At 45.5% G+C, this 13,755-nt stretch overlaps 1 protein-coding gene across 2 annotated transcripts in view; it reads right to left on the reverse strand.

The window, feature by feature from the left end:
• Positions 1 to 13,755, reverse strand: part of vps50 (VPS50 EARP/GARPII complex subunit) — a 188,420-nt gene that overhangs the window by 106,890 nt on the left and 67,775 nt on the right. For both annotated transcript variants that reach the window (XM_056298098.1, XM_056298099.1), the window contains exon 12: positions 10,420 to 10,560. In XM_056298098.1, coding sequence (XP_056154073.1) covers positions 10,420 to 10,560 — 141 coding nt within the window. The remainder of the gene's footprint in view (positions 1 to 10,419; positions 10,561 to 13,755) is intronic.

Genomic DNA, 13,755 nt, shown 5'->3' on the forward strand with positions numbered 1-13,755 from the left:
CGCCATTGGCGCCCTGTGCTCTTCACAGATGAGAGCAGGTTCACACTGAACACATGTGACAGACGTGAGAGAGTCTGGAGATGCTGTGGAGAACGTTCTGCTGCCTGCAACATCCTCCAGCATGACCGGTTTGGCGGTGGGTCAGTGATGGTCTGGAGAGGCATATCCTTGGAGTGCCGCACAGACCTCTACGTGCTAGCCAGAGGTACCATGACTGCCATTAGGTACCGGGATGAGATCCTCAGACCCATTGTCAGACCATATGCTGGTGCAGTGGGCCCTGGGTTCCTGCTCATGCATGACAATGCTCGTCCTCATGTGGCCAGAGTGTGTCAGCAGTTCCTGTATGTCGAGGGCATTGATGCTATGGACTGGCCTGCACGTTCCCCAGACCTGAATCCAATCGAGCACCTCTGGGACATCATGTCTCGTACCATCCGCCAACGCGATGTCGCACCACAGACTGTCCAGGAGTTGACCGATGCCCTGATCCAGGTCTGGGAGGAGATCCCTCAGGAGACCATCCGTCGTCTCATCAGGAGCATGCCCAGACGTTGTAGGGAGTGCATACAGGCACGTGGAGGCCACACACAATACTGAGCCTCATTTTGAATCGTCTTGAAGAATTTCCACAGAAGTTGGATCAGCCTACGTTCTCATTTTCCACTTTGATTTTGAGTATGATTCTGAATCCAGACCTTAATGGGCTAATGATTTTGATTTCCATTGATCATTCTTAGGTTATTTTGCTCTAAACACATTCCTCTGTCTAATAAATAAAGATTTTTAGCTGAAATATTTCATTCATCGAGGTCTATATTGTGTTTTTAGGTGTTCCCTTTATTTTTTTGAGCAGTATACATGACAGTTACCAGGGTGTTTTGTTTAATGATGCTATGGCAAAAGGGACAAAACTCCTGCCATAGCATACCCATTTCCAGACCAGAGATCTGTATCTGCAACCGGATGGAAGTGGTGTGAAGAATGGGTTGAGGGGGTGCCTGGGGTCTTGTGCAATGGTGCATGCTCTGCGTGTAATGGCTTTGCGGTTGAGGTCTGAGAGGTTGGGGGTGGAGAGGCCAATAATTTTGGCGGCATTTTGTGTGATGCGTATGAGTCTGTTCCCACTGGAGGCAGTTAACATGTTGAAGAAACAGGGGGAACAATAGAAGAGAATTGGTTGGCATATACTTTTCTAGAGCAGCAACAGAAGTTGGGGGGCAACATTAAGTGCTTTGAGTCTGCAGATGGCACAGTCTTTGCTGGCACCGTTTATGGATGTCAGTGGTGTTGTTCAAAGCTTGGTTTATTGTCCAGGGTGAGTAACAGATATTTGAAGCACTCCACCGTCTCAACAGTTTTGTTACTGATGCAGTCGGGGTTGTGGGTGGAGTTGTGGGCTGTGTGTGCTGGAAATGTTAATTAACAGTTCTTTTGGTTTTATTACATTCAGCTACAGGTAATTGCTCATGGACTATTGTGTGAAGTGGGAGATGGAGTCTTGATAGATTAAAACAGAGTTACTGTCATAGGAATGGCAGTGGCATCAGAGTATTTGAAGTATGTTGTGATGGGTGAGGGGCTAACAAAGACATTGGTATGGAGGGTAAACAGGAAGGGGCTCAGGATACAACCCTGTGGGGCTCCGGTGTTAATGGTGGTGGTTGAGGATGTTACTGTACCCACTCTAAGTGTTTGTGGTCTGTCGCTGAAAAAGCTGTGTACCCAGTGGATGTGTAATGGTGGGAGGTTGAGGTGGTGAAGTTTCCTGATCATTTGGTCGTGCTGGATGGTGTTTTAAGCAGAACTGAAGTCAATGACGAGGAGTCTGGTGACGTTACTGGGCGATTCTAGGTGTTGTAGGAGGGGGTGAAGAAGGCATGCCACAGCATCCTCCATCCCCCTATTGGCCTTACAGGCGAGCTGATGGGAGTCCAGTTGTGGTCTGACAATTGGAATGATGATGTTAAGCGCCACCTTTTCTATGCACTTCGTAACTATTGTGGTGAGTGCAACTGGCCAGTAGTGGTTTAGTTAGGTAACCTGTATTCCACTGAATATCGAAAAACTGCCACAAACACATACTGCTACTGCTGCTATGTAAGACTACTACACCAACCACCATAAAGAGGGTTATTCACTGTATATGGTTATTTTCAGATGAAAATGCAATAGAAAACACCAAAGCATATGAGACCATGATGAAATATAATAATTACAAATAAACTTAATTACTGTTACACACATGCTTCACTGCCAATTAGATTGGCGGGCTAATGAACTAGACCTGACAAACAGAGGCATACAATTACACTGTGGTCCATGGCAGCCAGCCATATCACAGCACCATGTTGCCAAGCAACCCGGGTGAAGGGAGAGGATGTGGAGGTTAGAGGTATATGTGTATGACATTGTGTGTGCATGCATGTGTGCAAGTGTGTATGTGTGTGAGAGAGAAAAAGCAAGAGAGAGTGAGAGAGTGAGAGAGAGAGGGGGGGGGGTTGGTGTGATGAAGAGAAATAGCCCCAGCCACTCCTCTGAGCGTTAATGTCCTGTTTCTGCCCTAACAAGGAAGGTTGTGTTTGTTTGTTTGTCCGTTTACATCTGTGCGCGTGCGTGTGTGCGTGTGTGTGTGTGTGTGCGTGTGTGTGTGTAGGGGGGGGGGGGTCACAAAGCAGCCCTCTTTGCCGGGAGTAGCTTCTTCATAAGTGCAGTGGTAGGATCTTGGGTCAGGATGGATTTATTATACACGCTGCCTTTGGAGCCACTTTAGGACAGCCATTTGCATTTGCTTTTCTGAGGACTTGGCACCTTGAAGCAGCAGTCAGCTAAACTCTAAATTAACCTTGAGCCAGCAGGAATAATGCGTTTTGATTGACTTGGGAGAGTTTGGTATTTTTCTGGTTTCCGTAAAAGCTTGAATTTACTTCTAGGAGATTTTAAATTGCAGTCCTCTCAAAGAATCACTCAGCAAATGTCTGGAAAAATAATGTCTTCAGCTTTTTGTTGGGTCCAAAAAACAGAAAAACATTGCCAGCTTTTATTACCTAATGGCTCTAACATAACATCTGAGGAAGAGTGTGGTGGCTCAAAATGCATTTTTGTAACGACTATGATTCAGCAAGTTTACAGACTCTTACCTTTATCATTAATTATTTATATCCTTTCAAATGTTTGTGCATATGATCTCTAATGCAAGATCAATTAGAGACAGAATCCCTTTATTTGCCAAGTACAATTAGTGTATGGGTATTTCCTTCTGAGACAAAGGTGCAAAAGTGATAAACCCATACATATATATGCACAAAGTACTGACAGACATGATACAGGTGTACATGACCTCAAGTTAACTACAAGGGTGAACATACAACTTCACAGGTGACCAGACATACTGTCCCACACCTCATGTATAACAAAAACACTGTACCCTCCTATGCAGTGGCATGCAAGCCATATGGACAAGTATGGTTACAAGATAACCATCCAATAAATAGTGTCCAACATGATGATTAACATAATCTTGACATAAAAGAACGATTTTTTCCCCCCAAAACAGGCAACAAAAAAAAAAACCCAAACAAGGCATCTGGGTAGAAGTGGCAGTCTATTCCGTTGCCTACCAACATGGGGATTACCAGTTCGAATCCCTGTGTTACCTTCGGCTTGGTCAGTCGTTCCTACAGATACAATTGGCCGTGTCTGCGGGTGGGAAGCCAAATGTGGGTATGTGTCGACAGATGGGGAAATTCACCAAAAAAGAGAAACACCAACATGCGTTTTCACCTACAGAACAGCCTATGTATGGCAAACTTTCAATAGAAATCAATGTAATGTAATCTGGAGGGGGATCAATGTGTGATATTTAAGTTTAAGATTTACGTTTCCTTTATTAATCCCCTTGGGGAAATTCCGTTACTGCAAATTAACCCATCCTAGCAGTGATCTAGGAGCAGTGGGCTCCTAGCTACACCTTCATGCAGCACCTGGGGACCAACTCCAGTTCTTTTCCCATTGCCTTGGTCAGGGGCACAGACAGGAGTATAAACGCTAACATGCATGTCTTTTTGATGGTGGGGGAAACCGAAGCGCCCAGAGAAAACCCACCGCAGACACGGGGAGAACATGCAAACGCCACACAGGCGACGACCTGGGATGACCCCCAAGGTTGGACATTCCCAGGGTTCGAACCCAGGACCTTCTTTCTGTGAGGCGACAGAGCTAACCACCAGGCCACCGTGCCGCCCATATGAAAAGATTCTAAACAGGCACAAAGTTTCCTGACTGCTCCTACTCTGCTTTGTGCACAAGTTCACATGGATTGAGAAAAAAAAACTTGCCATGTCACATCACCACGGAGGTGTGAGTCAACAAGCCACAGGTCACAGCAACACTTTGTCAGAAGCATCAGCTTAACTCCTGAGGAAATTCAGAGGCGGAAGAAAACAGAAGACTGGTTGCTGCACGAAATCATATGCACAACCGGATGAAAAATACCTTATATTTCACTTTTTACTGGAGGGGGAGAAGAAAAAAAAAGGATCGAAGAAAACTAAAAGAGGACAAATGTCAAATGACATCCGGGGCATCTCAGCCACAGGGACCAAAATAAAATAAAACAAAACAAAGGAAAATTAAAAAAAAAAACCTGTAATAAACAGCCCTGAGGATTAAATGTCTATGTCTATGTCTGACAGAGTAATATAAACACTCCATGTGAAACTAATTTCAATCCAGGAGAAGTAGGGTGAAGAGGGGCACACTGCTCTAGAGGATACCTTTCACTCTGCGTATAATGAAGCTGGTAACAGTGTCAAGAGAAATACAAAAAACGCCATCACGAATATAGCTATGGAACTGGCAAATGCACACAGTTTTTAACCAGCCTACCTTTTGGGGCCACGGGAGGCGCGTAGAGGTCAGACTGCAGGATGGGTAAGACAGGTTGTTGGTGAACCTTAGATCCAACATGCATGCAAATAATTACTCACACCCCCGTTTACATCCAAGGGTAAATTAGAGTCTTCAGTCACCTGGCCTGCAAGTGTTTCTACTGGGACGACACCACAGAACATGCAAATTTAGGACAGAGCCTGGGACCCTCTTATGGTGAGGCAACAGTGCCAACTGTGCCACCCACCTGGTTCATATGAAATAGCAGTAATGTCTGCATCTATTCTGGAACCACGCAAAGTGGTCTGTCCTTGACAAATACAACAGCGCTTAACAGCCGCCTTATATCAGGATGATGGGCTCCTGCACAATAGAGTGAGACGGATCATTAAGGAAGAGCAGCCCGTGGGTATTAAACAACCTGTTGGTTGATGTCATTGTCAGGGTGGTTTTTCCCACCACCAGCAGAGCAAATGGATTTGCTCAACAAGGGTTTAAAAAAAAAAAACAACAACGCTGAGGCATTATAAAACCTGTAGTCTCAACATAAGCCATCTGATTGGCCACAGTCGTTCGAACTGCACCGTTACTGCATAACAGACCAAGCCATGCAACATGAAAACTGGAATCCTTTATTATACTAACTAGCGAGGCAACCGCGTAAATAACCATTTATCTTGGTTTCGATTGTTCCACCCCCCCTTTTTTCTCCCCAATTGTATCCAGCCAATTACCTTACTCTTCCGAGCCATCCCGGTTGCTGCCCCGCCGATCCACGGAGGGCTGCAGACTACCACGCCTTCTCCGATACATGTGGAGTCGCCAGCCGCTTCTTTTCACCTGATAGTAAGGAGTTACGCCAGGGGGACGTAGCGCATGGGAGGATCATGCTATTCCCCCCAGTTGCCCCCCCCCCGAACAGGCGCCCTGATCGACCAGAGGAGGCGCTAGTACAGCGATCATATACCCACATCCGACTTCCCACACGCAGACATGGCCAATTGTGTCTGGAGGGACGCCCAACCAAGCCAGAGGTAACACAGAGATTTGAACCAGCGATCCCCATGTTGGTAGGCAAAGGAATAAACCACCACGCTACCCAGATGCCACCCAGTTTTTAACCAGCCTACCTTTTGGGGGTCATGGGGAGGCATGTAGATGTCAGACTGCAGGATGGGTAAGACGGGTTGTTTCATTTCGTTTCGTTTCGTTTATTTCGAACATGTTGTTGAACCCTAGATCCAACATGCATGCAAATAATTACTCAAACCCTTGTTTACACCCAAGCGTACTTTAGAGTCTTCAGTCACCTGGCCTGCATGTGTTTCTACTGCGAAGACACCAGAGAATATGCAAATTTAGGACAGAGCCTGGGACCCTCTTACAGTAAGGCAACAGTGCTGCCCACCTGGTTCATATGAAATAGCAGTAATGTCTGCATCTATTCTGGAACCAAGCAAAGTGGTCTGTCCTTGACCAATACAACAGCGCTTAACAGCCGCCTTATATCAGGATGATGGGCTCCTGCACAATAGAGTGAGATGGATCATTAAGGGAGAGCAGCCCGTGGGTTTTAAACGATCGGTTGGTTGATGTCATTGTAAGGGTTTTTTCCCCGCCATCAGCAAAGCAAATGGGTTTGCCTGACAAGGATTCAGACAGCAATAAATAAATAAAAAACCTGTAATTTCAACATAAGCCATCTGATTGGCCACAGCCATTCAAACTGCACCATTACTGCATAACAGACCAAGCCAGGCAATATGAAAACTGGAGTCGCTTACTATACTAACTAGCGAGGCAACCGCGTAAATAACCATTTATCTTGGTTTCACTCATTCTTATTTTGATGTAGGCATACTTTTTTAAATGAATCTTTTCTAGCAATTACCTCTACTTTGGTATCCATTGCTTTATAAGCTATATGAGATCCATTCTTTTTTTTCAATGTTCTACCTTTTTCTGCCCAATTGTATCCGGCCAATTACACCACTCTTCCGAGCTGTCCCGGTTGCTGCTCCACCCCCTCTGCTGATCCAGGGAGGGCTGCAGACTACCACATGCCTCCTCAGATACATGTGGAGAAGCCAGCCGCTTCTTTTCACCTGACAGTGAGGAGTTTCGCTAGGGGGACATAGCGCGTGGGAGGACCACGCTCCCCCCAATTCCCCCTCCCCCCTGAACAGGCGCCCTGACTGACCAGAGGAGGCCCTAGTGCAGTGACCAGGACACATAGGACGCCTTGAAAATTTAACTCACATGATTCCATGGCTAAGACGAGGCTCTTCTGTGAACGTGCCCTCTGAAATTTGTTTTCCTAGTTATCCTCAGAACTCTCCTGAAACAACCCGGAATGGTGTTAGCAATTGTGTTAGTAATTCACAGACATGTCTTGGTGCTTTTTTAAACTTTACTGGATCAAAGCTGTGTTTCAGTGCTTTAATCAAGTCTACAAACACTGACTTTGAAGAATAATGGTGAAGTTACTTGTAACCAGCCACGGACGGACAACATAACATACAGTGAAGGATGAAAAGTGCTTACTGGAAAGACGAAGAATGTCTGAACTTCCCTCATAAGTCACTGAAGATCCCGTCAAAATACGCTGTGAGTAACAAGCAGATAAAATGTGTCTGCGGGTGCTCAAATGCTTCTTCCTCTAAATAACTGTGTGTGTGTGTGTGTGTGTGTGTGTGTGTGTGCGCGTTTAAGAGAGATTTGCAAGGCCGATCCATCACAATCACACAGCCAAGAGTCTAACGACATATGCCATTAATCCAGGATACATCAGAACTGTGTCCGAGCGTTTTTGTTGGTGGTCTCGCCCAGGCAGCATGATGCTGTGATGGGATATCCATCAAAGTAAATACCAGAGTGTGTCTCTCAGTAGTGTTTAGTTGCATGGACGTACACCCATTCATGGGAGCAGCAAGCCACGGCCACAGCTTTGAGGAGTCAAGCCCCGAGGATCAGAACATACACTAAGTACATTACTTCAGCTCCAGAAGAACACAGAGTTAATGAGCGGGATATCAAAACGTATTCACATCAGTGCTGAGACAGAAGGCTGAAATACTTGAATGAGGGGGAAAAATTGAGTATTTCACTGAAGTCAATCTGCAACGAGGCAAAACTTCTCCATACAACACTACAAATACACAACCTATAGAAATCAGTCCACTGTCAAAAGCACCACTGCTCAGCAAAGCAGCATGCAAATACCATCTCCCATAGGGATTCACTAACAAAATTCATGGAGCTGATGCAACAGCTGCTATGAGAAGAGAGGCCAGAGCATTTCATTGCATGATAACAAAAGTTAGCAAGCATCCTCACCACAGTCCTTGCTAAACTTAGATTGCGTGAGCATTCAACAAAATAGACCAATTTCGATGATTTTTCTCCAATTATGTGTATTGCCATTTTACATTGTTAGCTGTCTTGCTGAATGGAATAATAACTGTGTGAGAATTTGGTGCACTGTTTTGACGTGCTCTCAAAAACACAACATCAGCTATCTGGAGCATCAGCCACAATTGTGGCCTCTGGCTGTGAACCAGCCTGCGACTGAGAGCCGGCTGGACACGACCCCGGAAAACACAAACGGATATCTTAATACTGCTGCATCCGTACCATTTATCAGCCCACGCAGGCCAGAGCTAATCAACTATGTGATGAGAAAACCGATAGTGGGGAGTACAAGGGAAAAAAATACTCCCCCCCCCCCTCTCTAAATAAACCAAATAACCTCTGCTGACCATAGTGGCTCCATCCAAACAAAATGTTAACTCTCATCGTAGCTGTGAGAAAAGCAGAAAAATACCCATATAATGGCTCTCCATGAAAATAGTTGGCCAGAAATGGAGATATCAGGATGAAAGGTTGAAAACGATGACAGTTGAGACGTCTCCTGAGCACTGAGAGGTATGGCCCCTGGGTCTTCTAGTAGGTAGGGACCATCTACTTTCACTTCATTACGCCATATAATCTATTGGGCCTGTCGCCGGCTGAGAGAGGTTTCTGGGAAAGAGGACTTAGTCCCAGCAACGTGTGATAAATCAATCAGGCTATCGCGGATGCCATCTGGACATGCAAGTGGAATTTGAGAGCTGGGGAGGGAGGGTGCAGAGGCTGAGAAGGACAAGAGAGAAATAAAGAAAGAGAGTGAAAGAGAAACACACAGCATTCAGGCATTTGGCCTGATTTAAAGACCAGAGAGAAAGAGTGAGACTATAGAGGGCGAGAGACAGAGAGACGTTGGGTCATTTAGTCACAGTGGAGACCAGTGAGAAAATGCCTTTCACTGCATTGGTTCTGCAGCATGCGCAAGATTAATTATCTCATAGTAAGGGGCTACGATGGCGAGCGCCTCGCATTACAGTGAAAAACTTGTTTTTCTTTTTTTCATTCTCTCAAATAACTTTTTCTCTACCCCCCCCCCCATTCTCTGTATTGCAGTGGGGAACCCAATCACTCTCCCTTCACTCCCCCACCACACCACCACCTTCATTCCTCTGTTATGAGTGAAACGTACAATCCCTTGTCATGAAATAAGGTATTTCTCGCTTGGCAAGAGCTCGGGGATCGGCACGAACGCGTGTGCGTGCGTTCATGTGTGTGTGTGTGTGTGTGTGTGTGTGTGTGTGTGTGTGTGTGTGTGTGTGTGTGTGTGTGTGTGCACGTGCAAGTGATATCTCTGTGGTATTTCTCACACTTAATCAGAGCTATGGGCAGATGACTTACCCTTTATCTGAGTTATTTGCTTGCTGAGTAAAAACGTTGTCAGCCTTCAAACTGGCGTCCAACTGACTAGACAGAATCACTCTGGAGAAAAAGCTGTGTGGTAGCAGGGTGTGATTTAGCGTTGGCTGGAAGTGGAGAGGGGGGGGCGGGTGGGTTGTGGGAGAGCAGACGCAATAGGGAGGCTGAGTGATCAGCCTCAGGTGTGTCACGTGAACAAACTGCTTTATATACTGCAGTGAAGCTGGGTCCTGGACTCACTGAAACTGATGAGCACGCAGGCGGAACACACACACGACGAAAGCCACGCTAGAGGAAGCTTTAAATGGAGAGAGCAAGGCGGCACCAGTTCCAGAGTGCACCGGCCCGTGCAAAGTGAGAAAGTGACATTGTATGGAGTGAGAAATAGTGTTAACTCAAAACCTGTGTCCTGCTGAAATTGTGCCCTTCCTTACATCCAGAATCGCTCTAGTGGCAGAAGCTTTGCCACAAGCTGCTATATCATGGATGCAAACGTGGAAAAGGTCACCCGAGGATACAGTAGAGCAGACTCGATATAACCCATCAACCAGGGACATGGGAGACCTCGCCGTGTGTGTGTGTGTGTGTGTGTGTGTGTGTGTGTGTGTGTGTGCGTGCGCGCGCTTAGGTGGTGGTGGTGGTGGAGGAGTAAATGTACTTGTGTTTGAGTACACGTAACTGCTTCAGTGTGGATTTGCGTTTTATTTTTTTGTTTTTTTTTTGTTTTTTGTGTGTATTTATGTTGAGTGCTAGTGTGCACATCCTTACTGTGCAGAGGTCCTTGTATTGCATCTTCTGGAACTTGGTATCAGCGTTGCCGGCGCAAAGCTCCACGTAGCCCAGGACCACCTGGAATACTGTGTTGTGAATAGCCTGGGTGAAGTGCATGTGCAGCTGGTCCATGGCTGTCTGCAGAACAAAGCCAAACACAGATTAAAATGAGAATAAATGTGAACAGTGTGCAAGATAACTTCTCCCATGCCAGCATGGATCTGTGCTCAATGAGATGTTTCAAGTCAAGTTCAAGTCAAGTCAAGTCAAGTATATTTATACAGCTCTGAGTGACATTTACAGTCTAAGAGGGATTTATGTTCACACAGTGAGGACTGGGTAGATGCAATAAACAACGAAGGTAGCTGTCTTGATGCATGCTCAATAATGCAGGTAAGAAAATCAAAGAAGGTTGAATCAGGTCATCTGGACACAACATTGTATCCAGATGACCTGATTCAACCCTATTTGAACCAAGGTAGATATTTGCAAAAAAAAAACTTGTAGTCATTACTGATATATCTGTGTAAATTACTAACGGCTAGGGTAGAAGTAATTAATTTTACAATGCAAACGATTTCAAACAAATTTTCCCATCGTGCAATGTGCCTGTACCATAGAAGTCAACACAACTACCCCCTAACATCACGTCTGCCACCAATGCTGTTGCACCGGTCCCAAACACTATCCCTTCCTCAGATCAGTCTCAAAAGCTCTGACTGGCCTGTCCACAATCTAGATGGCTCTGCCATTTATTTATTCTTTTAGAGATTTCCTCCTTTTTCTCCCCAATTGTACTTGGCCAATTACCCCACTCTTTCGAGCCGTCCCAGTCGCTGATCCACCCCCTCTGCCGATCCGGGGAGGGCTGCAGACTACCACGTGCCTCCTCCGATATATGTGGAGTCACCAGCCATTTCTTTTCACCCGACAGTGAAGAGTTTCACCAGGGGGACGTAGCGCATGGGAGGGTCACGCTATTCTCCCCACTTCCCCCTCCCCCCTGAACAGGCACCCCGACCTACCAGAGGAGGCGCTAATGCAGCAACCAGGACACATACCCACATCCGGCTTCCACCTGCAGACACGGCCAATTGTGTCTGTCAGGATGCCCGACCAAGCTCGGGGTAACACAGGGATTCAAACCGGCGATCCCCGTGTTGGTAGGCAACGCAATAGACCACTACGCTACCCAGACGCCCCTGGGTTCACCTTTTAGAAATTGCTCTTAAAAGGAGGGAGGCTAGAGTGACTCTCACGAAAGATCTATGTGATCCACTAACCACATCTGTCTGGTACGCAGGTCTAACCATAGCTGTTCAGTATTTGAACAGCTCAAGCAGTATCACTAATAAAAGAAAACAAGTTACCCAGCCACTAAAACTAAAGACCAACCAACTCTGCAGCATGAAATCCTGATGACTTAACCAGTTACACATCAGTTCAGGTCTAATGACGACCCCCCAAAGTTCAAACCCAGCTCAGTTTTCCTTGTCACTCTTCACCTTCAAACCGAGCAAAAACGACCAGAAAATATCCAGTCGAGCGTTCATATCATTTGAATTAAATGTCATCCACTTCCTCGTCGAAGAACCTTTACCACGCTCCCCCTGCTAAAACCCGAGCTCAAACTTTTACCCACATGCGAGAGGAGTCAAAAGTTGTGTTGAAACTTGGCTACCTCACGAAATCCCTTTCAAAATACAGTCTCGCCCTTGTCATGCTGTTTAACCAATGAGGTATGTTGTGTACGTCATTAAAATCATTACTTCATATGAACACGAAATGCTTATCAATTATGAATTAATTATAATTAATTATATATATATCATATACTTTATGTATTATGAAATTAACTATTACTTAGTTGCATGTTGAAAGTCAAAAATGAGAGTAATTGATCATAAACAAAAGTCACAAAATCTTCTCAACAGTTCCTGAGTTGACTTCTTCTTTAGTAGAGAAATTGACCTCAGTGGGACAACCTGATGAAATAAAAACTTATTTTCATTACGGTTCTCTTTAATGTCGGGCGATATGTAGGCTGGTTTCCTTTGCCTCCCACTCCCGGCCTTGCAGCTGGGACCCCCAGTCACCCGAGGGCACTTCACCCAACACTTCACATGGTTGTTGTGTAGTGCAAAGACCCAAACACAATCAGTTATAGCTTGATTAAATTTCCTTCCCACAAGCTCATGATCATAATACTGCACACACTCCCCTGTCCCTAATGTCTCCCATTTGTGAACACGTAATAGGACAATCTCCCTCTTCCTTTTGGCAGGTAGCCTAATGTGATGCCTCCCAAATAATGAGCTGTGTGAAGCAGGCAGGCCGGATGATGAAAAGGGACCACAGTTACACACCAGCAGTTTCACTGGTCAGGGACATCTGACCCAAAGAAATCTACACACCAGCCACCATCCAGTTTAGGAAAAAAGACACGCATGTTAGGGTTAAAACCCCTGTCCATGCCCCTGAGCAAGGCAATGGAAAGAAGAACTGGAGTTGGTCCCCGGGCGCTTCAGCTGCCCACTGCTCCTATACAATAGGATGGATCAAAAGCAGAAAACAAATTCATTGTAAGAATACAATGACAAATTAAAGTGGCTTTCTTCTCTCTTTAAATGATTAACTGATTTACCAAACCAGCCCACACAAATTTTTCTAGAGCCTTGTGCAAGTAAACAAGCAGATGCTTCATTCAGACAAATTAAAAAGTAAAGCCCAATTAATGTTGGAGAAGCAATGATCCTTTCTCGGGCTCATTAGGCTAAGAGTAGCCTGCACATTTGAAGATGGAAATAAGTGAGAGTGAGAGAGAGAGAGAGAGAGAGAGAGAGAGAGAGAGAGAGAGAGAGAGAGAGAGAGAGAGAGAGAGAGAGAGAGAGAGAGAGAGAGAGAGAGAGAGAGAGAGAGAGAGAGAGAGAGAGAGAGAGAAACGGCCAAAAGATGTGACTGGAGAAAATAAACAATGCTTCTTAGTAGAACTGGCCTGAGGCAACGTTATGTTGAGACCCTTTGCTCCTCTGAAGTCAGACGGCCAATAACTAACACAGCATCATATTGTTAATGTTTGTACTGTTTTTGTTTTTTACTTTGAGTGAACAGAGTGAAAAAGAAAATATGTGGGTCTGTGTGTGTGTGTGTGTGTGTGTGTGTGTGTGTGTGTGTGTGTGTGTGTGTGTGTGTGTGTGTGTGTGTGTGTGTGTGTGTGTGTGCACTCCATGAAAAAGAAAAAGAAGAAAAAAAAGACTGCAGGGTGTCTGGGTAGCGTGGCGGTCTATTCCGTTGCCTACCAACACAGGGATCACCAGTTTGAATCACTGTGTT

Source organism: Lampris incognitus, chromosome 18, assembly GCF_029633865.1.
Source record: "Lampris incognitus isolate fLamInc1 chromosome 18, fLamInc1.hap2, whole genome shotgun sequence".
NCBI classification, from domain to species: Eukaryota; Metazoa; Chordata; class Actinopteri; order Lampriformes; family Lampridae; genus Lampris; species Lampris incognitus.